The following is a 27,882-nucleotide window of genomic DNA, read 5'->3' as shown; positions in this document are numbered from 1 at the left end:
AGACTTAAAAAAAAAAAAAAAAAAAATTATACAAGATAAAAATTATATGTATGAATCTCTCTCTAAAAACTTGAACACCAGCACTTACTCTCTACCCCATAAGAACTTTGTACTTATGAAGAAACATTTAAACCTTATATATATATATATATATATATATATATATATTTATATATAAATACACACACACCATGTGTGATTTTTTTTTTTGAAACATGTGTGATTTAATTGGACTATCATTTTTCTAATTTTTATGAAAGTAAAGATGGATAAATAAAATTGGACCATCCTTAACATTTGAAGTGACTTTGATTTCACCCCCAAAGTTTACAAAAATATATTTGGACCCTTAATTTAATGTAACATTCTTATCTGAGTCTAGAATGAAGAAATTAGAGAGAGAAACACGTCTGTAATTTGGGCGAGTAAGAAATTAGAGATAGAGAGAGATTTTGTGTCCATCTAAGCTTAAATCTCCAAACACACTACAAATGAGAGAAATGATAGACTAAGAGATCAAAGGGAGGACCAAGATGCCTTCTAGACCAAGTGAGGAATCAATGTTCTCCTTCGGGTGCAAAACCTAGAGACAAGTTTAAGGGTGAAAGTGAAGAAGAATTTTGAGATGCGAAAGGCAAAGAAGAAATAAGAAGAGTTATGGGTGTCACTTGGTGAAGAAAAAATAACAAGTTTTGTGAGTTAAGGTAAACTAATTTTTCAGCAGAGAGTTGTTGGCTTTTAAGTGTAGTATGAAATTGATGGAGACATGACACAAAGCTAGGTCCCACTCATTTGCTTAATTTTACAAAAATATCACTGGAACTCATAATTCATAACAATAAAAACTTGTTCTCAGTTTCCACAACTCAAACTTAGTTTTTTGAGTATTGAGTTACAGAAACTCACCCAAACAAGTTAAGCTGGGATGGATCTCATGAAATTTGATATTTGAATTATGAAAACTAATAATTGGGTGATGGAAACTGGCAAACCAAACATAGTCTAAGTATTTAGTGATAGTTTTGTTTTTTATATACACAATCCCTGTCCTTTATTTTGTACTAGTTATTAGCTAATGCTTGGGGTTACTCATACAAGGTTTCTCTCAAAACTATAGCAAACTCTTTTATGTATATATATATATTATTTGATGTGAATTTTGAAAATCTAATCATTAGATTGCATGTTCTTTATGTTTTTAACATGTATGTAAAATTTCATTCAAATCAAATGTTATTTACCATTCGATTTATAAACTTATTTTATGCATAATTTTTTACCCTAAAAATAGGTAGGTTGCGGGTTAGCCAATTTTTATTTGGGTAAAAAAATTCAAGTTTGGGACAAGTCAGCAAAATTGGCATGTTTTACGAAATCTACTAATTGGATTACCCTAGACTTTTTACTTCTTAATTCTTTTTAATTTAAAGTTATCTCTCACAAAAAAGAAAAAGAAAAAAAATAGAGGAAGCAAAATTGGACTAAAAGAAAGCACTTTAAAAATCTTCTTTTATTTTTATGTTTTTTTTTTTTTTTTTTTGATGGGATATTTTTATGTTTTTCTGTATTGGTAAGTACGCTTTGTCTCACTTTCCCCGCCCAAATGTGTGGCACAGTAAATTAAAACTGAAAACACGCGCACATCCAAGCTAATTCGATTTAATGCTCATTACGCTTTCCCACTGCTTTTGTTCGTTGCTTCCTCATCTTTCTCTGCCTTAACCTTTTACTTGCTTCCCTTTTAAACTCTATCGTTTGCTTTTAAAGTTAGAGCCCCCTCAAGGTGTTCGACGAAATGCCTGAACCATGCTCTCTCTCACAACAACCTTCTGCTTTTGCTCTCGCCTCCTAGTCTCGCCAAACTCTCGGCCCCAGTCTCGTTCCCTGCCTTCCGTTGTCTTTGTCACCGATTCAAGAAGAAGAAGAAAGAGGAGGAAAACGGTACAGGTACATACACAGCTCGTGTCTTCGAGTTTCGTGCCGGCGAAGGAGAGCTGTGGTGGTGGTTTTTTGGGGTTTCACAAGCCGCCTGGGTTCGTGAGGAGGTGTGTGAAGTGGGATAGTGAAGAGGGGGATTTGGCTTTGGAGGGTGAGATTTTGGAGTTCATGAAAGAATCGAAGAATCCGGAGGCTTTTCCGAGCAAGAAAGAGCTGGTTGAAGCTGGGAGGATGGATTTGGTGGACGCTATTGCCAAGAAAGGTGGTTGGCTCTTGCTGGGTTGGGATTTGAGCGAAGAAGAAGATGAGGTGGAACAAAGGAAAGTTCAAGAAAATGTTACTGCTTGGGTTTCTGACTCGAACAGCAATGAAATTCGGAGTTCTGAGCCGGTTTCTGGGTTTTCTGTGAATCATTCTCAGTCAGCCTCGTCGTCTGGTAGATCACTGTAAGGTTCCTTTTTAGTTTTATATATGATAATGCTCTTGTTTGTATTCTTTATTTATTAATGAATGAATGATACTGTTAAAGGACAAAAAATTTAGGTACAGTTTCTTGAACTCAACCTTTAGGAGCTCTAATTTCTTGTATAAACATGGGAGCACCTTGAACTTCTTGACTTCCAAACCTCTCTTACTAGTTGCAGAAATCAGGGAATGGTCTGTCTAGAAAACGAAGAACTTAAAAGGCTCGGGTTCACTGTTAACTTTGGCTTGCAAAAACACATAAATTGTTGCATGGTCGGACACACCATTTAAAATGAAATCTACACCAGCTTGAGGAAACCCGTCAAGCCAATAGGAGGAACCGATCACTCTTTCTCTCTCTCTTATTAAAATCAGCTCAAGAATCCAATGTTTTTGGCCAAGCTGATACTTGAAGCTAAAAAGATCATCTGTCCATGGCGGCCTCCTAGCAATACCACTATTAGAAAACCATAGATGAAAGAAGCAAAATATGATTGCCCCTTAACAACTATAATTGTACAATGGATTACTGGATCACTGCTTTGGCTAACTTTAATATCAATAGTGTCAGAATCCCAACATAGCCAGATCTTAACCAACTCATGGCCACCATATTTGTTAATAAAGCTCCATTTATGAGCAACATAGTCTTTTATACTTGATGCCTTTTCTGCCTTCACCTTGGTTTCAACTTTCAACCAAGCAAAAGACTATGAGATTCCACTTTCTTTTACAAGTCTTCACTTCTCTCAACTTTGAGGGGTCATTAATGGCTTGTTTGGATTGAGGGGGAGTAGAGTAGTGTTGGCCGGAAATTAGGCCAACTCTACTCTAGATTAAAAAGTTCATATAGAAATGTTTGGCGGAGTATAAGGACTTTCTACCTTAACTCCATTAGGTTCTTCATTCACAGCAATCTTCTACCTAGCTTTTTTGTTCTTTTTACACTGCAGCTTAAATTAATTGTGGATAGTGCAATCCCCATCCATAGCTTCTTCATTCTTCTATTTGATCTAAGATGAAGGTTCACCAACCTTCCAGCTAGCTAGGTCATGCTCATTTGTAGCAAGATCCGAGAAAGAATTGACAACAGGAGTTGATATTACTTGATTACTCATTTTAGATTGCCTTAAACTGGAGAAGTATTGTTAGAATAACTGACATTGGCCTTTACAGGGCTTGTAGGTCCTATAGCGTTGCACACCTTTTGACTTTTTTGCTTCTCCATTTTGAAACTTCCTTTTGGCACCCACTCCTTCTCATTCTTCCTTGGGTAGACATGAACAGAATGTCCAAAAGTTTTACAATTTGCACAACTTCTGAGGTTTTAGAGGGTATTCAATGCTAACCTCCACATAAACACCCTTGTTCACTTCTACAGCTTAACAGTATTAGGAAGTGCACTACTAGCCTAAATCTCCAGATTCTCCCCATATACCTTTACAAAGCCCAAACAACTTCATTTTCTAGTAAGGGGGTTTGTGTACAAACTACAAAGGTCTGCCTACTCTACTGGCAATATAGCTCAAACACTCGGGATTCTAATATTCAATGGCAGGTGATAAATCCTAATCCAAACTAGCATTGTTAAAAGCTCACTTTTAAAGCTCAAAGCTCGAAACCCCAAGGTCTTAGCGCTTCACTTGGTGAAAAAAAAAAGGCTCATTTAATGAAGTGCACTTTAGACACGCTTTTTGGCACTTTTAAAAAAAAAATTATTTTATTTTATTGCTAAAAAAATATGAATCATCAAAATTAATTGCTTAATCTTTAAAGAAATGACATGGACCAATGATTTACTATACAACCACTTTTCTTAAAGTGTTGTATTACACACAATTTTTTTATTTACATGTCAAAAGATATGAACAAGATTGATTGAACCATATACATGATTTGATCATAACTATCATGGTTCTATATTTTTATAAAGCACAAGAGAATTATATTAAATGTTGTGTTTCAACTTTCTACAACTAGATTATCATGATATTTTCCATTGATAATTGTTTTCAATTTTTTTTTTTGACAAGTATAATTGTTTTCAATTTACTATATAAAAACTTAAAGAATTAAAATAACTAAAATAAAATTTGAACTTACAAACATTATACAATTTCCCTTACCTAATAGGTAAAATATACAAATTTTTAGTTTTCATATATATATATATATATATATATTTTATATTATATATTATATGTTATGGATATTTCTATTAAAGGATATTAGATATGATATTTTAAAAATGTGCGCTTTACTTCAACTAGGCGCGCATGCAGTTTGCGCCTAGGCTCCAAGAAGCCGTTGCACTTGTGTGTGCTTGACGCTATTACCAACACTGATCTAAACAGGGAGCTTCTTGAGATTGAAATTAATGGCTTGCAACCTTGGCTTCCTTTATGAAGGACAAGCAGTTTATTGGTGTCAAACCATACCTTGGCTTCTAGAATGACTTTCATCGTTAGAACATCTTTGAATTTGGACAAAAATAGCCCTTTCTCTGTGGACATCACTTCCACCTTGCTGACTTGAATTCATAGCCATTCCAAAAAAAACTTTCACTAGGTAAAATGGCAAGGTTTATCCATATTCCATAAATTGACCTATCAGACTTGTTGACCATTCAAAGATTCCTTTACTACTTTTCTAGGAGGCCTTTATCATAACTTACTCCTTTTTTTTTAACATGAGCAAGCTTGTTGAGCACTTTTGCATCCATGTTAAGGTCAGTTGGGCATTCTTTGGAATGAACACAATTTCCTAAGTCTCTACCCCTCCATGCATTCCCCCATGTGAAGCAACCATTGAAATTGTCACCCACAAATGCTTACAGATGGCGAATAGCCACTAACCAACCTAAAATCCAGTCTACAAAGCCTTTTAGCCCATTCTTCAAGTTGGTAAGAAATTGAACTACAAAATAAGATCCAATACTCCAATATGACACACAAAGATGAAATCAGTGATGAAATTGTTGGGAAATCCAAAAGGAATTACACCAAAATGATCTCAAGAAAGAAAATTGTGATGAAAACCCAAGAAAACCAAGAAAGATCATCGGTGCATTTTAGCAAAGATAACATGCTCTATACTTATAAAAAAAATAACATACTCTGCGAGCTGCGCCTGCCAACAAAAAGCTTTTGCTCTCGCTTGGCCCCCCAATTTTGAATACTCTCTGAACAATTTTTATTTTTATTTATTTTAAAAACTTCAATTTTTATGTGCAAATGTGGTGTTTCATGAACTAAGAATTTGAGGTTAAGAGTTTGGGCCCACTGGTATAAAGAAACTATTTCACTAGTGATTGCAAATGTTAATTCTCTGTGCTTTGATAATTTTTCTTCTTTTGCAATATGATGAGTATACTGATGCTTTGCCATGTTTCTGAGAAATTATGGTGAAAGGAAAGAGTCTTGGAATCTTAGACAGTCTTTTTAACCACTACCTGGTATATAAGATTCCAAATTTTTTGGGATTTTATATACCGTGCAAATTTTTTAGTGATGGAAATGACCACACATTTATGGGAAGGCAATATGACTTGTGTAATTTGCATAGGGAAATGGCAGCAGGGGACGAGTCTGGGATTGAGGGTATATTGAACCGGTTGGAGAGACAGAGAAATTTGAGTTTTGGTTTTGATTTGAGATCAAAAGGAAATGATACTAGCTTCCCAAGTATTCATGCTAAAGATGACAGGCATCTTGGAACCTCAATAGATGCGGTAAGTTAGTTTTGTTCAATTTAAATAGGATTGGTGGTTTCTTGGGGTGTCATATTCAATCAAAGATAGTGCTTTGCTCATATTGCTCCTTGTTTCCAATTTTTCATGCACACATTAAATTATGCCAAGAATAATTGCATGCTGTTGGGAGAAGTTCAAGATATTCAAATTGTATTTATGGCATTGCATTTAAACATTTCTACTTTTTAAAATTTTCAATATAGTAAATTGCAAACTATAAGCAAAATTTCATATAAAAACAATTCTATCTTGGTTTTTTCAAAGATGATTTTGTTGAGCTGTTGTACTTATACCTTAGAAAGAAATGAATAACCTTTTCCCATGGCATCTTTCATTGGACATATTTCCTGATTCTAAGTTTGATACTTGACACCATTTCCTTTGCTTGTAGAAATTTCTAAAACAAAATTTGTGGTGTTTGTTACATTGTAAAAGACAGTTGCTGGACTGGAAAGAAGCAGTAAACGAGCTTCTTTAAGTTCTAATAAACGCATTTACAATGATTCGGGGGGCAAGCTTGATCAGAATAGATCTCACCTAGATGATGATGGTTTAAGAAACTCAGTGAAGCCAGACACGTGGAGAACTTGGAGCAATCAGAGGGCAGGCTTTTCTGCTGCCGATTTTGAAGGTAGTTTTTTTCAAATGCAAAAATCCAGGTGGCTTTGTTGTCTGAAGATTGGATTAAGTGATTTTTCTTCATTAATACAATGTACAGCTGCTGAAATTGGTTTCAATGCAATGCCAATGGATGGTTCAAGAGATGAGATACTTGAGTTAGGAGGCCTTGCTAGTGATCCTTTAAACACAAGGAAGGAACCAATCTCTTGTCATGAGATTAATGTTAATGAAATACAAACTCGCCTTCAACACCTGGAGTTAGAGCTTACCTCTGTACTTCACTCAGTGAGGTCAAATGCTGGCCAAATTATGTCACAGAAGGTGGGTGATAACAATGTTTCTTGGTTTAACCAATCTCTCTCTCTCTCTCTCTCAGCATGTGCTCCTTAGTGTGAATGCTGAATATCAGAGGTATAATTGGAGGTTGTTAAATCTAAATTATTGAAGATTATTACATTGATTCTAGTTAATGAGTCATCAGATTGGATAGAGTGGAACTTTAAGGAGTTTTTTCTGTTTATGATTTTTTATTTCTTGCAAGAAAGAGATAAAGCTATACTTTTCTGTACTGTTATGGTTTTCTCAGTTTGACAAGATTTAGCTAGATATTCACTTTCTCTAGAAAGTTCTCTTACTTTGACCATGATTTGTACACTTATTTTGCGAGATTTTGGATCACCTTTTAAATTCTGTTCTGTATTCTTTACTAGGACCATGAAAGCTCCTCTGAGAAATTGCAGAAGCTATCGGATGCTTTGGAGTTTCAGGAAAATGAGATCATGGATGCTCAGGACAGATTGCGATCAATACGTGCAAAGTTAACAATATTAGAGGGAAAGATGGCACTGGCAATAGTGTATGCACGTTTTTTCATCATTTACCAACACATGTACGTCTAACTTGCTCTGCTATTGACAATGTCACATTCTTATGTTCATTTATAGTGATGCCCAAAAGGTAGTGGAGGAGAAACAGGAGAGAATTGATGATGCTCGTAGAGCTTTACAACTTCTTCATACTACCTGCATAGTTTGGCCCAATTCAGCTTCTGAGGTGCTCTTAGCGGGATCATTTGATGGTTGGGCTACCCAGGTTTGATCTCAAATTGCATTGATCTCTTCGTTGGAATTTGTGTTAATGGATTTTTTTATTAGTTCCTAGCCTCCTTAGGAATTGGAACGCAACGCAAGCCATTTGGTAGCATAACTGTGGGTTTTTTTTTTTTTTTTTTTTTTTTTGGGGGGGGGGGGCGCTGGGGTAAGTAGCATAACTGTTAAGTGTATTCATGTATGCCTTAGATATTGATAAGGCACACACGCACTAAATGGATTTTGGACCACAACCTCACTCTCTAGTAGTTGTGTAATTATTTGGGAGCTTCGGGAGCACAGTAAATGTGTGCTCTCTCCTTTCACATGAATAGTAGGTCCCATCATAAATTTAATTAGTGGGATCCAATATTATGTAAGAGGGGAAGCATGCATTTATTGTGTTCTCGGGGCACTGCATAATTACTCATGGTAGTCTCTATCCGTTCTTATGAGAGAAGGAATTGCCATTTGAGTTAGAGCTCATTGCCATAGTGTATTTACAAATACTTCCAAAATTTAGTTTGTGGATCACCAGATGTATTGTAATTTAATAATTTTATTTTATTTGATGGTTTTTATGTATTTTTTTATTTTTTGTGTTATGTTGATTTAATTGCAGGTTCTTATATTTCTATAATTTTTAGGTAAAGACTACTGTTATAATTGTAAGTTGGTTAAGATTCTTACCTGGAAATAAAAAAATAGTTGCCTGACATTGGTTCAGTCATCTGCAATGCAAATCACTGGGCTAGAGTGAGAAAGAGATTTGGTTGAAGTTGAAGGAATTGCAAGGGCAGCAAATTCATGGTTGGAGTGAGGACATGGTGTGTGATTTGATAGAAATTAGAAGGATGGACAAAACGGGTGGATCCAAGTAGTTGGGATAAGGGCTTGTTTAATTGAGCTTAATTCATTAATCATCTACAAATGATGTAAGCTATTAAAATGCTTTGTCCCAAACTTCTTGTGCTCAATACCCTTTCAAATTTTTATAAAGCTGAAAATAAAGTTCAGATTCACTGGAATCTGGTAAACAATGGATTGGTATTGTGAATGCCAATACTAATATATCTCACACTTACAAAAATGTAATTATATGGGATTTTTTAGCTCTCTGCCATTACAAACCTTTTTATGTGCAGTGATAAAAAGACATGTTCATAGTTTGAGATGGTTAACATTGATACAAGATGTAAATTTTATCTGCTATTTTGCAGAGAAAGATGGAGAAGTCAGGTACAGGTATCTTTTCCTTAAACCTGAAGTTGTACCCAGGCAGATATGAGGTACGTGATACTCATCAACTTGGTTATGCTTTCACATTCACACTGCCCTTCTTAGATGATGAGCCTCCCAATATTTTCACTTAATCTTAACAGATCAAATTTATTGTTGATGGTCAATGGAAGGTTGATCCCCTACGCCCTATTGTCAAAAACAATGGATATGAGAATAATCTACTCATAATCACATGAAGGCACAAATGAGGCATGCGATCGTCATTGTAAACATGAAGTATTACCACATGCTGCTGGGATTTTTTTTCCGCCTTACATAACCCCCCTCCTTGGAAACAGATTCAGTGGGTAGCTCATGATTCTTTTAACTCAGAGAGGATTTAGTAAATGTAACACTGTTAGATGCTTTTCTTTTCCTGTTGCTTGTTGTAAAACACATCCATGTAATACTGAGTGATCTCATTAATCATTTTTTGAATATACATGTAACCTGTGATAACATGTGAATACAATGTGAATCTCATTATGAACAAATGAAGAATTTGGCAAAAAGCAGTTATGGATAGATGATTCTACAATTATTATTTATTTATTTTGGGATAGGAAAGATTTCTGCCTAAGCTTATTCCAACCCTAACCCACCTCATCCTTTAGTAGTTGAGCCAGAGGCTCTGCATGATGCAGTTAAAAACCAAACTACATTGGCAATCAATGATTCAGGTTTGGGACAAATTGCTGCAACTATATATCCTTGCAAGATATTTCGATACCATGACAAATGGTCGAATTTCTCAGCAAGGATATATCAAGTTTGAGAAGGGTTGCAGGGAGACATGATGACAAATGTAAACCCACTTCCACAATAAACTTTAAATGCGGTAGCTTCATTGGGAGTGTGACTCAGACTCACTGCCTGAGGGCTAGTTTGATCACATGTATTTCCCAAGCCAAGTTGACCATGTTCACCCCAACCCCATGCTTTTATCTCTCCATTTTCTACAATCACAATTATACACAAATATATATCAGCAACTAACAGAGAGTAAAAAATAAATAAGGATTTAAAAAAGAAAAAATATTCTTGCCTGTTACCACAGCAGAATGCTCAGCTCCAGCTGCAATTTGCACAGTTTTTATGTCATTAAGACCAGGGACCTTCTGCAGAATAGCTTCTCTTGAATCTGCTGAAGAACACAGAAATGCACACAAAATTAGCGACTGTATTGTACTTTGAAATCTGCAATGATGCCACAACCACATAGTGGATGATTTTAATCAGTAAAAAGCTTAAAGAATTGAATTAGCAGAAGTTTATGTGACGCTATCATTCAAATTCAATGATTGGAACTATCAAATACAGGTGCTTGCCCATAAACCAGTCTGTTTATGGGGCATGTAGGGTGATAAACCAGTTATCACAACAATTTGAGGCCCCCAGTTAATTAAATGCCTTACCAGGAAATTGCTTTGCTGGGCTCATTTTCTCAAGATCACCAAGGACTCCATGGTAGTTGCCACCAAGCATAAAAACTTCCCCTTCACCTGTTTAAGATACCAAAGGATAAATACATAAATATATATAGAGAGACCGAGCGAGAGCTAAAAATGGAAGTGGATGTACTTACCAGTCAATGCTAGAGCATGATTCCAACCAACAGCAACTATGGTAAACCGCAAGGATGAAGGTAAAACCTGAGGAAATTGAACATCTGGAGTGCCACTGAACCCTCTTCCCCAAGTGTAAAGACACCCATCAACTGACGCAAGCAGAAGATACAGCAAAAAAGAAATTATTGAATTTAGAGTAAATGCATATCCTAAAACTGATGCTAAATTGGGACAAAACAATATTATCAGCTTCATCAGATTATCCAGTTGATTTTTTTTTACCATGCCCCATTTAAAGTTTTCAGTTGATTTAATGGTCTAGATGAATGTAAAAACTAAGGTTACAAATATCTATGCAGATCATATAGCTGCCTTGCTTGCCATATCAAGCAAGAGAAAAGTTGGACTGACCAGATAATGTTGCACTATGATCTCCATTTGCAGCTATGCTAACAATTTTGACACCTTCCAATCCATAAGTTACTTCAGGAAGACTAATTGATTTGACCTTATCCTTGGAGATCCCCAGTTGACCACGTTTCCCAGATCCAAATGCATAGATTTGATCTCCTGAGCCACCTGCATCATATCGATCTTAGTTATTACTTGAACTGGATGGGATTTGAGAGTTATTTGGGGGAGTTCTACTTCTACTACTTCATAGATGGAGCATTTGTCCATCAGAGCATAATTATTTCCTCCTGCCATTTCTTCAAAGTTCTTTAGCAACTCCAATTCGACATAAAAAAAAAGGCACAAAATTATCTTTTTCATAGCTCTGCCTCTAGAGCATCATTATCATCCTCATTTTATTTTTTAGTAATTAATTATTTCACTTTCCATATATCTATCATACTCTAGATCAAGAAAATCACCAAAACATAGAAATTCTTAATGAAAATGCATCTTGCCCAGTCATTCAACTCTGGTTGCTTTGTTGCTTAAATGACATGTGCTTCATTTTATAACAGCAAAAACATTTCTTAAAGCATATCACAGTGACATACACAACACAACCCAACACCCAAAGTATAACACCATCAGCTAGAGACCACGCCTCATGTAGCAGAAATCATTAGTTCGAATCTCACCTTGCCCCTCCCCTTGGGTGAAAACTTAAAAAAAGGAAGACATACACAGCACAACCCATTGAAACAGCAGTACACCAGGTTAAGCATGCAATTACCTTTCAACAAAACAAGTGAATGGCGCATACCACATGCTATCTGTTCAACATGCTTATTAACAAAGTATGAGACTCTTACAGGAGAGCAATGTGTCCTGTAGTCCCCATGCCCAAGCTGACCAAACGAACCATCCCCACAGGTAAAAACACACCCACCATCTGAAATTCGAAATGAACAACAAAAATACATAAACCAATCTTCAATGAGAATAAAAACCGGGGATTTCAAAACTACATCACACCCCCAAGAAAAATACACCAAAGGAACAAACCTGAAACAAATCCAGAGTGGCTCCACCCAGCAGAAACATGGGTGATAAAGTTATTTTCCAACGAACTCACAACCTTTGGACATAAGCTGTTAACCATGTCACCATGGCCTAGTTGACCAGATGTACCCCTACCCCAAGTGAGTACCTTCCCACCTACCAAAGGTTCAGAAAAAAAATAATGAATCACTTGTTCAAAAACAAAATAAAGGAAATTATAAACGAGTCAAGTGGAGCTGAGTATTAAAAGTTCAAGACTATTCAATTAATCTTATTTCAAACATGAGCTGAGCTCGAGTTTATTAGCAAATTGTTTTATATATTCAAGCTTAGTTTATCTTGATTAACTTATTCTTTTATGCTCCGAGCACATTATTATGTTTTAGTTAGTCGAGCCTAAATAAAGAAACATAACCAAACTTTACAGTGAATTTTGAATGGTAGTAAGAAAATAAGAGGTGGGTGGTAATTGGTACCAACCGGAAGTAAAGGCAATAACATGAGCGCCGCCGCAGGCGAGTTGAGAGATGGGATCAGAACGTGGAAGAAGGGAGGAGTGATGAAGAAGCAGTTGAGGGAGGTGCTCATCCTCTAGCCTACCGGTGCCTAGTTGCCCTTCCGTTCCTGCACCCCAACTCCATATCTTTTGTACATGTTCTTGTTCTTGTTGTTTTTCTTCATTGTCATTCTGTTGTTCCATCATCAATGATCTCTGGCCCCTGATTCTCTCTCTCTCTCTCTCTCTCTTCTCTGCTTTTCTGGTTGTTTAAACTATGAACTCTTATTGAGAGAGAGAGAGAGAGAGAGAGAGAGAGAGAGAGAACACCTTGCGAAGTAGTATGCCGATCGCTCCCCGTTGCTCAATCTCGTCTTCGAACGACGCCCTACCGCCATCGCTTTCCACTTTTTGTCTTGTGCTTTTCCTTTTCCTTTTTCCAAACGACGACGTTCCTATGACACTTAAGTTAAAACCCATCCAAACTCTTAAACCAAATTAGTTTCATCACGTGCGAGGAGTTTTTTTTTTTTTTTTGTGTGGGGTGGGGGGGGGGGGGGGTTTAGGGTACTAATTTTTTATTCATCCAAATTAAAAGTTTACATATTTGCTCACTCAAGAGTATCATGAAGCTAGCTTAAAAAAAAAAAGATAAGAGAAATTTTTGATATGAGATATTTAAAAGATGCAATGCCCACTTTTATGAAAGCAATAGAGCAATTAGAGAAAGAAAATTGGAAAAAGAAAGAGAAAGCAATATAATGAAATTTATTAAAAACAAATAGTATGTTCATACCTTTTTAATTGACTTTTGAATGATTGTCGTCCTTTGAAATTAGAGGGAACATGGGAATAAATGTACAAGATTGGATTTTTATTTATTTATAATAATTTGAAGAAGAAAGAGAAAAGATGGAGAGATATGTAGAATGGAAGTAACTAATTTAAGGGTATTTTGGATATCAAAAAGTAAGAATTCTAAATAGGAAAAGAGTACTCTTGAATAGCAATAGAGATATAGATGAATAACAAAAATAATGGTGAGGTTCCTTAAAGGGCTAAAATTAAAAGGATTCATAACTGATTTGATTTGATTTGATTTTTAGGGAAGGATTCATAACTGAATTCAATCACATAGTTTTTGAATAAGTTATAGTCAATGAAGCTCAAAAATCGAATCTATTAGAAATTAGATTATAAATTGGTTATGTAAAATACAGTTTTTATCAACAAACAACACAAAAAGGAACATCATTCCCTTGTTCTCATTAATTTGATCAAATCATATGTTTTGTTTTCATAACAAACATCACAGTTTGAGTTTCATCCTTAACAAACATTTAATTTCAACAAGAACTTAAAGATCTACATTTAAGAAATTAGACATAAGTTTTACCTCAACTTAATTTAAATCGTGCTCAAAATGACCTTATTAAAAACTACATCTTTTATAATGTAATTTTTTAAGAAATTAGAAAAACTATATGACGAAAATCCAAGATTTCAAACATAAAGAGGCAAAATCAAAATGTTCCCAAACTTAAATTTTGTAATTTGCAAATTTTTTTTGATGGGTTGTAATTTGCAATTTAATTCATTCTTCAAGAGCAAAACAAATACTTAAAATTATATTCTAAACCCTATAATTTATTTATAGTGTAACAAGTCAAAACTCTGAAATTAAAAAAAATAACAAATTAAACCTTTAATTGGGTTATGGTTTATTTATTTATTTATTTTATAGAGGTTATGGTTTTTAATATTAGTTGAGAGTTTAGTTTGTTACTTTTCATAACCTTAATATTAAATTTGTTATACTTTTAAAAAAAAATTCTTGAATCTATAAAATTTTAATTATTAGGTCTACATTAAAAAAACATTATTGGGTCTAAATTAAAATTAAAAAAAAAAAAAAATGAGCACGTGTGGTCAACCATTCTCTCCCAACCTCCCAAAACAGAGTCCAGCTCCTAAAACCTATCTACAACAAAATTAGCTCTCTCAGTCAGAACACAACAAGATTCGCGCTACTTTTTACGAAACCAAAAAAAAAAAAAAAAACCAATCAATCAATCATGAGCCGCAATCGCAAGCGAGACAAACCCTACTTCTCCCGCCAGGTCCCGGCCTCTCTGTCGAAACGGCGCCGTCCTCATCCGCCGCGTCACGATGGCGGAGAAGACGACGGCGGCGACGTAATCGAAGACAAGCCGATCCAGAAGCCGGCTCCGCCGCCGGCTCTGGTGGTCACGGGTCTGCCGACGGAGTGTTCGGTTTTGGACTTGAAGTCTCGGTTCGAGATCTACGGCTCGATCTCTCGCATTCGCATCGTAGATCGCGATGGACTCGCGTATGTAATGTACCGAGCTAAGGACTCGGCCCAGGCCGCTATTGCTGCCTCTCTTGACCCGTCGTTTGGGATAACTATTGATTCCAAAAAGGTGCTCTCTCTTTTATGCTTTTTTTTTTTTTTTTGAGTTTGGTTGCTGAGAAAGAATGGGAAATTGAAGGAAAAGTTTGAAATTTTGCTCAATTTGGTTAAGTTCTTTGAAATTTAAAAGAATTCAATGCATAAAAGCGAGGGTTCTCTCTGTTAGTATTAGTTCTTGGTGTTTGATTTGTGAGAATGTAAGAAAAATTGGAGGAAAAGTTTGAAGTGTGGCTCAATTTAGTTTATTTCTTTGCTTTAAAACAATGCAAAAAAAAAAAAAAAAAATCCAATTTTTGTGTGTTTGGTTGCTGAGAAAGTGAGGGAAATTGGAGGGAGAAGTTTGAAGTTGGGCTCAATTTGGTTGATTTCTTTGCATTTAATAGAGTGCAACAAAAAATTGAGCTCTATTTTTGTGTGTTAGGTTGATGAGGAAGTAAGGGAAATTGGAGCAAAAGTTTAAATCTGGCTCAATTTAGTTAATTTTTTGGCCTTTAATTGAGTTCAAGTTCAACACCTAAAAGTGTTGTGTGTGAGAGAGAGAGAGTATTGCTTTTGTGTGTTTTCCTACTGAGAAAGAAATGGAAATTGGAGGAAAAGTTTGAAATTTGGCTCAATTTAGTTGATATCTCTGCTTTTAATAGAGTTCCAACTCATAAAAGTGCTCTCTCTCTCTCTCTGTGAGTTTTGCTTTCGTATGTTTGCTTGGTGAGATATTAAGGGAAATTGGAGGAGAAGTTTGAAATTGGCCTCAATTTGGTTTATTTCTTTGCTTTTAATAGAATGCAGCACAAAATTCAATTTTCCGTGTTTGGTTGCTGAGAAAGTGAGGGAAACTGAAGGAAAAGTTTGAGGCTGGGCTCAAGTTATTTGATTTCTTTGCTTTTAATAGAATGCAACACCTGCAGTAAATTTTGTGTGTCTTTAGTTGCTGAGAAAGTGAGGGAAATTCAGGGAAAAGTTTGAAGTTGGGCTCAATTTATTTTATTTCTTTGAGTTTAATAGAGATCAATGCATAAAAGTGAGGGCTCTCTGTCTCTGTGAGTATTACTTTTTGGTTTTTGGTTGGTGAGAAAGTAGGGGAAATTGGAGGAAAAGTTTAAATTTTGGCTCAATTTAGTTGATTTCATTGCTTTTAATAGAACTCAATACAAAATTGGGCTCTAGTTTGTGTCTGGTTGCTGAGAAAGTATGGGAGATTGGAGGAAAAGTTTTAAATTGGTCTTGATTTAGTTTTTTTTTGGTTTTTTTTGGGGGGGGGTGGGGGGCTTGCTTTTAATAGAATGCAACAAATAAAACTGAGGACTCTCTCTCTCTCTTTTTGGTGGCCAAGAAAGTACATGAAAATTAAAATGGGAGGAAAATCTTAAAACTTGGCTGAATTAATTGTTGATTTCTTTGCTTCTAATATAATGCAACACATAAAAGCTAGGGTTCTCTATCTCTGCAAGGACTGATTTTGTGTGTTTTTGGTTGATGAGAAACTATGAGAAATTTGAGGACAAATTTAAAATTGGGTTCAAAATTGATAGTTGATTTTGTTGCAATTAATAAAATGCAACATATTAAAAATGAAGTTACCCAAACAGAGCGCTGCGGTTTTTTTTTTTTTTTTTTTTTTTTTTTTTTTTTTTTTTTTTTTTTTTTTAAGTTTTAGAAACTTCTTCATGAAAGAGCTGATATTGTTTTTTTTTTTTTTTAATTTTAATTTTTTTAATGTTGCGTTTGAACAAAGTTTTGATCTTGAAGGAGTCAAATAAGCCTCCAAATTGAAAATTCTATGTTTTGGGTTTTTTTACTTGGCCTTTTGAGTATTGAAAATAGCGTTTTGTGTATGTGGGTGTGTTGCAGTTACAGGTTGTGTGGGCAACTGATCCTCTTGTCCAATGGAGAGAAGGAGTTGGGGTTGGTGCAAACAAGGACAACACATCATCATCTTCGTCTAAGCTTTTGCGGGCAGAGGTGCCTCTGAGTAGACATGGAAGAGGTAACAAACTTGCTTCGGCTATAGTGAACCCTAGAAGTAATAATAATGAAGGCTCTTCGAGTGTTTTAGATGTGCCGTATAGGGGCAGAGAAATTGTTGCTTATGATGATATCCTGTAATTGTAGAACTAGTACTTGGGTTATTCTATTTAGTAAGAAATTGAATTTGTGTTAGGTTTATTTATTATAGATAGGATTTTAAGTTTATGTAGGACTGAAGTTGCTTGAAGGAAAGGTTGGTTAAAAGAATGAGTAAAAGCTGTTGGATGGCATGTAGCTTGTGGTTTTAAGATGAGTTGGTGTTGCCAAGATTTGGCCTTCTTCTTCTTCTTCTTTTTTTAATTAATTGGTTATGTAATTGGTTCGTTTTTAAAAAATTGTTGGGAATTTACTCCTTTGTAATGTTAATTCAATAGTGGCTTGTATTTATTATTTCATTTGGTTCAATTAAGGCTGGATTTTGGTTGAGTTTGAGTTTGATGTTGAGAGTGTTAAGCATGGGAGTTTTGGGGGAGTGAATTCTAAATGTCTCCGATTGAAATATTGGAAGTGTCAGTTGAGTTATAAGACTCTTGACAAAAAGAACTTGTCAAGAGTCTTGTAGCTCAACTGACACTTCCAATATTTCAATCGGAGACATTTAGAATTTACTCCCCCATCCTGCATTTATTGAATTATCAAAAAAAAAAAAAAAAAAAATTTCAGTTAATGCAGTTTATGTTGTCTGAGATTTGTCCAAGTAGCGTGGTTTTGACAGTGTAGGGTGATTAGTCCAGAATTGGCATTGACAGTCCAATATGAATGCGTGCACATATTGTGGTAAGGGACTCCTCGGGTCAGGTCATTGCTGCATTAGCCGACAAAATCAAAAGGCCACATAATGTGGATTGTTTGGAGATGATGGCAGCGAGGAGGGCGGTGCGTTTTGCACATGGTTTGGCTTACAACAGTGTCATTTTGAGGGCGATTCTAAAGTGATTATTAAGGCCCTTACAACTGGGGATATGTTTTCTTCTTCCTATGGTCATTTAGTTAGAGACTCTATGTTGTCTTATCTCATTTAGAAGTTTTTCCTTTTCTCACATTGCTAGGCAAGGCAATACCATAGTTCAGAGAGCTTGTTTGTCTTTTCCGCTGCTAGTTTGGATGGAGAATGTTCCGTCTGATATAGATTCCCTTGTTATTTCAGATTTTTCAGGTTCTTAATAAAGTTTATTGCAGGCTGGGACCTGATTCTCCAAAAAAAAAAAAAAAAAAAAAAACTTACCTTGTTTTACCAAAAACAAGGTGGGCATTGATATTTTTCACGCTGCAACTATGTTTATGTTTCACATTGTCACTTATTATGCGGTTGCATCTACAGGCTTGCTTACCATTGGCACAGATTATTCGCATAATCCTGCCATTTTGAGTTGTAACTTATCGTAGATTTCCTGCAATTCCACTCAGTTAATCACCCTTAATTACTCGCATTGGCAAAAAAAGAATCACTGATAAATTCTCAACTTTTGGATGATTTCGCCCTATTGAAGGATCAATGATTTCAGCATCACGGGTTTCTTCCTATCTTTTACCCGAGTTTTTAAGTAAGCATTCGTGAAACAGCAGGGAAATGTCATAGCTTTGTTGTTCAGTATCTGTAAAAATCAATTTGAAGACAGTCGTGAGTGTCAAGTTGGTGTTTTAGACTTTCGATTTGTTCAAGTACTTACCGAAAAAAGGGAAAAAAGAAAAGGAAAGAAGAGTAACACTTCAGACTGGGGATCACCTTTATGGCTTGTTCATCTCTTTTCAAAGGCTTAAGCTTAACTACAAGTAATGTGGACATTGTGTGGTATAGTGTTCAATATGCTTCTAATATGGACCTTTTAAGCTCAGTCGTTTTTAAGTCTAAATGGAGTGTAAGAATGTACAACTTCTTACTTAAAATTTAAATTTAAAAAAGGCTAAAATGTAAAGTGTACTTTTTAAGTTTGACTTAAATTTATTTTAGTATTTTAACTTTTTTTTTTTTTTTTTTTTGGTTAATGGGGGAAATATTGCATTAACTAGCCATAAAAGGCGAAGTGTTGGCTACAAGCCTTAAGGAATACATTCCAAGAGCATCAGAAATTAAAATATTACAAAGATCTTCCGAACTAGGATTGTCCAAAACAACAAAATTCCCATCAAGGGTGCAGCCACCTTTAGCAAGCAAATCCGCACATCTATTCGCTTCCCGAAAGACATGGTTGACCCTCACTTGCTGGAACTGGCGGAGGAGGAATCTGCAATCATTAAGTAGAGAAGAGAAGGAGTTATTGCAAGTTTTGGAAGAGTGCAGCAAGTTAACCACAACTTGAGCATCCAACTCCACAAGAAGCTTAGAAATGCCAAGTTGGGAAGCAAGCAGCAGCCCATCCTTCAAAGCCCAAAATTCAGCAACAATACTAGAAGCAAAACCGATCTGCCTCATGTACCCTTTAACCCACTTCCCTTGATCATCACGTATTAGGCCTCCCCCACCCGCCTTGCCCGGGTTTCCAAGTGCAGCACCATCCGAATTGAGCTTAAACCAGCCAATCGGTGGACTGAACCAGCGCACCTGAACAACAGAATAGTGTTTGGACATTTGGGATTTGCTTACACAGTAGAAATATTCTCTCACAGCCTGGATACAAGACAAATAAAGCTTTGGGTTGGCTGGACAGTTATCAAAAACAGCCCTATTTCTATGTTTCCATAACCACCAGACAGCAAAAGGAAAGATGAAACACCAGGGGAGACCTTTAGCTTGGATATTTTAACTTTACTTTCTTTTAATTGAGTCATCTAAGTTTTAAAGTTATTCAATTAAGGCATTGTGTCCAATTTTGTTAAAATAATTGCTGTTAAGTATGCAGTTAAGTAAGGAAATAAGATTTTTGGAAAAGAAATTCTGACATAAAAAATTTATAAAATATTTTTATTAATTTTATATTTTTTTATGTGAAAATAATATTTTTTAAGAGAAAGTTTTTAACAAAATTAGGTAGATGGCTTGAATCGAATAAATTTGAAACTTAGAGGACTTAATTGAATGAAAGTAAATTTGAAGAACTAAAATGAATTTAAACTAAACTTTAGAGAATGCAATTTACATTTTTACCATTATAAAAAAAAAAAAACTTGAACTCAAGCCCAAAATGTGGGTGTTTTAAAAGGTTGCATAATGATCTTTTTTTTTAAATAAATGTTGTAATCATTCTAATTTAGATTCACCTAATTCCATAAGTCAGAATAATAGTACAATCGAATCATAGGCATGGCTTTTGAAGTGGAGATGATTGACTTTGTTAAATTTGTTGCCACTTGCCACTACCCTATGTCTGTGTTTTGTATCATTGGCAACTACTAACATCCTATTTCGAAATAAACTAAGCCAACTTGTCCATCTTGTTTCAAATCAAATTAGAAAGCAAGCATCACTTAGATAAAGACCAAGATAGATCATATATCTAATCTTAAAAAAATATTACACTGATTAATCCGCAAATTTAATCTAGGAATGCTTTAATATAATTATCCATCTTAGTTGTTTTTTATCAACTTCTATTTTGATCAATGCGGCAAAATTCCTATTTGTTACCCTCTCTTGCAAAACCTTTTGTCCTATCAAAAAACCGTAAAAAAGTTTTGTTTCCCATATCTCAAAGGTCAAAATTGAGCCTCGGTAAAACCTCCCTGTTTGTTTGTAAGCTTATACTCTCTCTCTCTCACTTCCCATTTCCCAAATACCAATCCAAATTGAAACTCAATCAAACACCGAAGCAGCACATTTCTGAGCTAAAGTACGTTTTTTTTTTTTTTCTAGATACTGTAGAATGTGTAGCATAAGTTAATCTTTTACTCTCAGTCCCATAAGTTTATGGAGCTGAAAAGAAAGTTGTGCTAAATTGTAAAACTCACCCCCCCAAAGGCTCAACTCTTCTCTATCTTTCTGTTAATCAATGGCAGCCTCTCTATTATCATCACCATTAACCTCAACATTCTCTACTCGGAGGACCCACCTGAGATTTTCACTCAAGCATGGCCTTTTCCCCATTAAAACTAACAAAGAACCAATTTTCAAGTCAAACCCACGGTTAACATGTCAAGCTTCACGCCATTTTGGTCCTCTTCTTGCAACCAGAGATTCCTCTGATGGGTTTCTTGAGACACTTGAGGAGAGTGAGACTCTGCCATTCTTTGAGGAACGGCCTGTCAAATTTTTAGTCTTGGTGATATTGTGGGCTTCTGTGTCTCTGGCTTGGTTTGCCGCTTCTGGGGATGCTAAGGCTGCTACTGATTCCATTAAAGCCTCGAGCTTTGGCCTAAATATTGCGACTAAGCTTCGGAGTTTGAGCTGGCCTGATGAGGCTGTTGTATTTGCCTTGGCTACGCTTCCTGTGCTTGAGCTTCGCGGGGCTATTCCTGTTGGGTATTGGATGCACCTCAAGCCTGTTCCCTTAACTGTCCTGTCAGTTCTTGGGTTAGTCTTTTACCTTGTTTTCAAAATCCTATTTCTTTTTTTATTTGATAGGGTCAAAATCCTATTTCTGATATTCTATTTGGGTGTTCTTGGAATTTTGATTTGACCAATTTTCTTTGGTATGGTTGTTTTAGTTAATTTTTTTTCAAGGGAAAAATACACAAAAACCCGCGTGGTTTTCTAGTGAAACATGGAACCCCATTGAAACATGGAACTCCTTTGGGATTTTTAGTGTAACAATTAACTCCAATGTTATTGTTTTATGTATAAACTATAAACAGTTAATTGTATAACACTTAATCTCATGTTGAGTGTAGTGTAAGTGTGTAAAACAAAACCCCATATGTTACTATTTTATGCGAAAATACAGTTCTAAATATGAACACATGTCATCACATGAGCAACTCATTGTTTATTTTTATGGATTTTTAGCTGTTTACACATAAAGCAATAGCGCATGGGGTTAAGTGATACACTTCAATTATAGTGACATAACAGGAATACACTGTTCATATTATAGACCATTTATCCTTAGCTCATGTTTTTCTCAGTGCCCTTAAGCTCATTAGATAGGATTTGTGTTTATAGTTGAGGTTCAATATTTTGAGATTATTAATACTATTGTTGAGTATAAGGTTGTCCTTGTGATTATTGGTGCAAGGTGGATTAATTTTACCAAATTGGTAGTTTGATTGATGAGATTGAAATTGACAAACTTGGGGCTATAACTGTAGGAACATGGTCCCTGTGCCCTTCATCATACTATACTTGAAGAAATTTGCATCGTTTCTCGCTGGGAGGAGCTCGTCTGCATCTCGATTCCTTGACATGCTATTCAAGAGGGCCAAAGAGAAGGCTGGCCCTGTGGAAGAGTTTCAATGGCTTGGCCTGATGCTGTTTGTGGCTGTGCCTTTTCCCGGAACAGGAGCATGGACAGGAGCCTTCATAGCTTCTATTCTTGAGATGCCATTCTGGTCAGCTGTAACTGCAAATTTCGTTGGTGTTGTGTTGGCTGGGCTTCTGGTAAATTTGCTGGTAAATGTTGGTCTCAAGTATGCTATTGTTACCGGTGTTATCCTCTTTTTTATTTCCACATTCATGTGGAGCCTCCTTCGAAATCTTAGGAAGTATTTCAGTTCATCAAAATTGATAAACTGAAAAATTGAACACATTTCTTAACCCTCATACATTTGAACTGGAAATCTTTGAATTTTTTATTATGTAGTCTCTCCAATGAGGTCTATCTACCTACCAGGAAACTTTGATTCTATCAAGTATAAACAACATTGTATATTTCCTTTTAATGCTGCTTAAAATCTATGCATCTTTCAGAGAGATTCTATATTCTGTTTTTTTAGATGAGGAATTAAAAGAGAAATCCTCCCTCTCAAATAGGATATCATAGCTTGCACTTTTGCATGTGGCAAGGCGATCAACAATGTCTAAAAAGCATTTCTCTTAATTCTTGTAATCTATTGTTGTACCAAAAGGCACTTCTCAACATTTTCTAAGATGCATTTCTGTTAATTCTCCAAATGTTGTAATCTAATATTAAGAGAAGTTTAGCCTATTCTACAATGTCTCAATTGGTTTAACCTTTTATTGTGTTGCCATTTTGTTTTCAATATGATCCTTCTGATCATGATTAGAGGCGATTTAAACAAAAGCTACTAGTGTGCTATTGCAGTAATATGTAAAAAAGCTAAAACTGACTGGCATGTTGGACTAATGGCATTTTTTCCTAGAAAGCACGGACACTTCATTTAGGGTGCCGTACCTATGTCGTATCCGTGTCGTACCGGCCGTTTCACGTTATAATTTTTCAGAAATTGCTCGTGTCACCGTGTCGTACCTGTGTCCATACCCATACCTGTGTCTGTGTCTGTGCTTCCTAGATATTTTCCATCTTGGTTCTGCCTCATTATTTGGAAAGGAGATGTCTATTTTTATTTTTAATTAGAGATAGAAGGTTGGAGTTAAGTTTTTTCAGTGTGCTGCACTTCCTGATTAGATATTATACAGGTAGTGTTCCATACATCTCATGTCTGACTGTAAGGAGTTAAGGTTCTGTGGTCATTAGCAATTAATTATCTTATGCAAAAGCTTAGCTTTTGTTGGATCCAGAGGAGCAAGAGAAGTTACGTTAGGCAGGCTGGAGCTGGCTCTGCATGTAAGACAGGATGGGGGTTAAGATTTAAGAATGTGCCTTCTATATACTAGGCACTTACTGATCTCCGAGATAAGGGAGAGCTAGTAGATGTGTGTGGCATTGAGCAGTAGGCTGTTTTTGTTAATTAACAAAGGAGCGCCTACATATGTTGCTCATAAAAAATTTAATCCCTAGGAGACTGATATGAAGCCATTTCTTACCACCTCTTTCTTTGTGATCTTCTTCCTCAGTCAGGACTAAAATTTAGTTTCTTCTGCCCCAGTTATTTGTCTAGGCATATTCATTCATAAGGAAAACCATTTCTTTTCTGATAGAAGCAAAGTCCTGGCTGCGCCTTTTAAGAATGCTGCTCACTCCACAATAGTCTTATGATTCTGATCTCTGAAGTTGGGCTTGCTAATGCTAATTCATATCCCACTACTTCTCTGAAATTGTGATTTACTAATTTCAGACCATACCTAAGTTAATCTTAGTTAGCTCTTTCAATATCTTTGTTTCTCAAAGGAGATCTGGTTTGTTCACTATCTTGTTCCAAAAATCAAGTCTTAAGCTGCTAGCTTCACTAATGCTTTTATAGAAGTTCTTGTGTGGACACCATGTGATAATATATGAAACAATTATGCTGCTTCTATATAATATCTAAAAGTGGAAGCATAGCATTTATTTTTGCAATACTCATTTTGGGCCACATCAACAGAGCATTTCGTTCCAGTTTGGTCCACTTAGGTCAAGTTCGGTCCACTTTGTCCATTTTGGTCTACTTAGGTTCAATTCGGTTCATTTGGTTTATTTGGTCTATTTCTTAATTTTTTGATTGAAAAGTAAGAAATTTTATTTTATTTGGGTCAAATTCTTTAGTTTTGAGCTAAAAAATTCAAGAAAAATAGGCATTAGAAACTATAAATATAGGCCCTAAATAAGCAATAAAAATGGTAAATATTCTAAAGATTACCTTGTGTATGGGCGCAATTTGAGTCCTAAGCCCAAAAGCTAAAAGGATTTAGGCCCAAAGAGTCCAATACAATGAATTTGTAGAGAGTGGGTGTTAAGGCTCTATTAGTGTATGAAAGGGAAATTGATTGTTCACTTCAAGGGGACCAGGCCTCCATGGAGAACGAAGAGAGTATTATTCACAAGTCAATACCTTGTTCTGTTACACAGTGCTTCCCTTATACCCGTGGTCCTAACAGTACAACTAACCCACCCTCACAGTACCACTAACTCACCTACTTAACCATTCTTCACCTTATTAACTAGGGTGTAACCCATTACCCCAAAGTAACTAACTAATAACTACTATCTGTTACAATCAGTAAGATCCATATGTACAATTACACTGCAATGGAATTATAGATTCCTAACAGTAGGTTGGAAAATTAGGCTCTAATGAGTTGGGTTGCAATTATAATGGATTCAAATGACAATAAAGTAAAAATAGACTGATTTTATCTAAAGAAAATCATTCTCAGCATGGTCCAAGGAGATCAATTTTGGTATATAATTCTTAAAGTTGATTATAAGTATAGTTCTTATTGTTACAGTATTTCTTTCACAATTTTCCGATCCCCTTCTCACAGGGCCTCCCTTTTATTTTATACTATCCTTTCCCTTTCATCTCTGCCCTCCACGTGTATATTAGATTGTTGGTGTTGATCCCTGTCACATTAGCACCTTTCTAAAATCTCTGGGGAGTAGTTGTAAGGCTGAAAACCACTGTTTAGGTATCACTTTCTTATTAATTCGGCTAGAGAGTTAGCTACAGAGCATTCAATGTGGTGGTAGCAGCTTTTCCTTAGATATTTCTCAGCTCCCATTTGTCCTGTACATTCATAATGCATATCATTACCAATAAAATTTCCTGGAACGTTACTCTGGATGACAGAATACATTTTCTGACCTCTGCTTCGTTTAGCTGAGGAGATATTCCTTCTCGGCCTACCTTTCCCACCTTCCCATGCGTAGCTTGCTCATGGAATTCTAGGTCTCACATGTTCATTACTGTTTATCTGACTTTGGACCACTAATCATCCTTGGATAAGGCTTAAGGCCCAACATATATTCTTGGGCCCCTTAACCTTACACCTTGAATCTCAGGTTTCAATAAAATAGATATTATACTTATATTTGAAAATAAAATAAAATAAAAATGCTAGAATTCTAACATTATATAATAATTTAAACTTAATATAATATGCTACATGTGTTTCATGGATAGGGGTGTATATTTAAAAATAAAAAAATCTTGAATATGTTCAAATTAGTCAACTGATTATGGTATATTTTAAAAATATCATTTTAATAACATCTTCTCATTTATATAAAACAATATTATAATTATGTAATTTAATTTTTTTACTAAATTACATTTTTCATATATGTATGTATAGTAAAAGAAGGTTGCTTAGGCACAATCGGGCCAAAGGATTCTTTAACTGTATATAGAGAAGTTGCTTTGGAAGGGAATGTGGCTAGAGCAGAACTATAACTGTAATGTCCTTGGGGCCTATGGTAATTTGGTTTCGGGATTGTAGAGACCAAATAACGATTTGCAACAATGGATGGTGACACAGGTGGATTCTTTGGTGAACTGGAAAAGGGTACTAAAGTGCCAGGGTTCTGTGCCTGACTGGTACTCCTAGTGGTTTGCTGTTTAGGCAATTTGGGAGGTTGGAGTTGTACGGGTTTCTTCCCGGACATTTTGTTCTGGATTCTGCAAAAATTCACGGGTTAGGAAATCAGGGATACTGTTCTGAGTTCCGGCTATGAATTCAATGTCAAAATCGAATACTGAAAGAATGGCTTGCCAACATGCAAAAATCTGTTTCGATGCAATGTTTTGAACATCTTTTTCTAAAACATGTTTTGCAGATTTACAATCAATTCTTAACAAAAACTTTTGATTCAAAAGATCACTTTGAAATTTTGAAATGCATAGTACCACAGATAAAATTTCTTTTTTAATAGTACTATAATTAAGTTGAGTGGGAGTCCAAATTCCTAAATGAAAACAAACAATCTGTTCAGGGGAAGTGGGACTAGCACGCTGAAGAAGAATGCCACCATAACCAATGTTAGAGGCATCAGTTTGGACTACCTTGAAGGAATTTTCTGAGGGGATTCCTAGGCAAGGGAGAGTCTTGACATATTTCTTGATTTGTTGAACAACCAATGTATGAGTGGGTGTCCAAGGAGGAGGGTTGGTTTGGAGTCTATCAAAAAGAGGCTTGCATTGTTGCCTAAGGTTTTGATAGAAATTAGAAATGTAATTGAGGGATCCTAGAAACCTTTGGAGTTGGGTTTTTTCTAGGATCTCATCTGGAAACTTTTCAGCAAACTGAATGGCTCTATCTATGGGTTTGATGACTCCATGTCTTATATCAAAACCTAAGAACCTTACATTTGTTTGGAAAAGCTTGATCTTTGGGGCCGAGACAACAAGACCATTTCTTTTGATGGTTTGGAAGAATGTTCTGAGATGCTTCCAATGTTTGTCTAGGGATTCTGAGAAGATGAGTATATCATCAATGTATACAATGGTATGACTGGAGAATGGATTAAAAATCTCATTCATGATGTTTTGGAATTCAGAGGGTGCATTCTTAAGACCAAAGGGCATTACATTCCATTCGTAATGTCCAAAAGGTGTGGTGAAGGCTGTCTTGTACCTATCAGACTCTCTGATTTGTATCTGCCAAAAACCACTCTTCATGTCAAACTTACTTAAGACCACTGCTTTACTAAGCCTGTTAACTAAGTCTTTTTTGTTGGGAATAGGGTATCTAATCCATTCTAAGAATTTGTTAAGGGGCTTGTAATTAATGACAAGTCTAGGGACACCTTTCTCAATCTCAGCGTTTTTCTGGACATAAAAGGCTGGACAAGACCATGGTGACCTAGAGTTTCTGATAATTCCTAAAGAGCTGGCAAGAGTTTCTTTGACCTTCTGTCCAAACAGTGTGGGTAAGCCATTGATAAACTTCTCATTCCAAAATGGAGAGTTACAATCGCTTCTATGCATGACACGGGTGGTGAACACATCTTTATACCACCGGTATTCTCCAAGATTCTTACATCTAAGGTTACTCAACTGGTCGTAAATCCTAGATGTAATATTGCTGGGTTTGCCTATGAAGTGTTTCATGATCA

At 35.7% G+C, this 27,882-nt stretch overlaps 4 protein-coding genes across 8 annotated transcripts; 3 read left to right on the top strand and 1 right to left on the bottom strand.

The window, feature by feature from the left end:
* Window positions 1-1,598: 1,598 nt before the first annotated feature.
* On the top strand, window positions 1,599-9,669 carry LOC115982913 (protein PTST homolog 2, chloroplastic). Of its 4 annotated transcripts, none has more exons than XR_004089778.1 (9): window positions 1,599-2,384; window positions 5,968-6,133; window positions 6,590-6,785; window positions 6,873-7,096; window positions 7,486-7,631; window positions 7,720-7,867; window positions 8,511-8,798; window positions 9,084-9,152; window positions 9,246-9,265. XR_004089778.1 is itself a non-coding variant. In XM_031105669.1 (8 exons), the coding sequence occupies exons 1-8, from the start codon at window positions 1,807-1,809 to the stop codon at window positions 9,339-9,341; spliced, it is 1,593 nt and encodes a 530-aa protein (XP_030961529.1). In that variant the 5' UTR covers window positions 1,600-1,806; the 3' UTR covers window positions 9,342-9,669. The 4 variants fall into 4 exon arrangements, 2 of the variants coding, with proteins under 2 accessions (XP_030961529.1, XP_030961528.1); XR_004089779.1 differs by having other exon boundaries at window positions 1,600-2,384; window positions 8,591-8,798; XM_031105669.1 differs by lacking the exons at window positions 8,511-8,798; window positions 9,246-9,265 and adding an exon at window positions 9,276-9,669 and having other exon boundaries at window positions 1,600-2,384.
* On the bottom strand, window positions 9,430-13,097 carry LOC115982915 (ultraviolet-B receptor UVR8). Of its 2 annotated transcripts, none has more exons than XM_031105670.1 (8): window positions 12,648-13,097; window positions 12,171-12,323; window positions 11,899-12,057; window positions 11,124-11,291; window positions 10,730-10,861; window positions 10,560-10,646; window positions 10,190-10,288; window positions 9,430-10,100 (listed from the first exon to the last, which is right to left on the bottom strand). In XM_031105670.1, exons 1-8 carry the CDS (start codon window positions 12,868-12,870, stop codon window positions 9,910-9,912), a joined length of 1,212 nt encoding a protein of 403 aa, XP_030961530.1. In that variant the 5' UTR covers window positions 12,871-13,097; the 3' UTR covers window positions 9,430-9,909. The 2 variants fall into 2 exon arrangements, with proteins under 2 accessions (XP_030961530.1, XP_030961531.1); XM_031105671.1 differs by having other exon boundaries at window positions 10,190-10,285.
* Window positions 13,098-14,624: 1,527 nt separating this feature from the next.
* Window positions 14,625-17,524, top strand: LOC115978706 (uncharacterized protein At1g27050). Its single transcript, XM_031100552.1, has 2 exons — window positions 14,625-15,104; window positions 16,943-17,524. The coding sequence occupies exons 1-2, from the start codon at window positions 14,739-14,741 to the stop codon at window positions 17,195-17,197; spliced, it is 621 nt and encodes a 206-aa protein (XP_030956412.1). The 5' UTR covers window positions 14,625-14,738; the 3' UTR covers window positions 17,198-17,524.
* Window positions 17,525-20,730: 3,206 nt separating this feature from the next.
* On the top strand, window positions 20,731-23,093 carry LOC115979016. The gene is made up of 2 exons (XM_031100953.1): window positions 20,731-21,566; window positions 22,301-23,093. The coding sequence occupies exons 1-2, from the start codon at window positions 21,046-21,048 to the stop codon at window positions 22,722-22,724; spliced, it is 945 nt and encodes a 314-aa protein (XP_030956813.1). The 5' UTR covers window positions 20,731-21,045; the 3' UTR covers window positions 22,725-23,093.
* The last annotated feature ends 4,789 nt before the right edge of the window (window positions 23,094-27,882 follow it).

This window comes from Quercus lobata, chromosome 3, assembly GCF_001633185.2.
Source record: "Quercus lobata isolate SW786 chromosome 3, ValleyOak3.0 Primary Assembly, whole genome shotgun sequence".
In the NCBI taxonomy this organism is placed as follows: Eukaryota; Viridiplantae; Streptophyta; class Magnoliopsida; order Fagales; family Fagaceae; genus Quercus; species Quercus lobata.
Note: the sequence above shows the minus strand (reverse complement) of the source record. Positions and strands in the feature narration are given on the sequence as shown.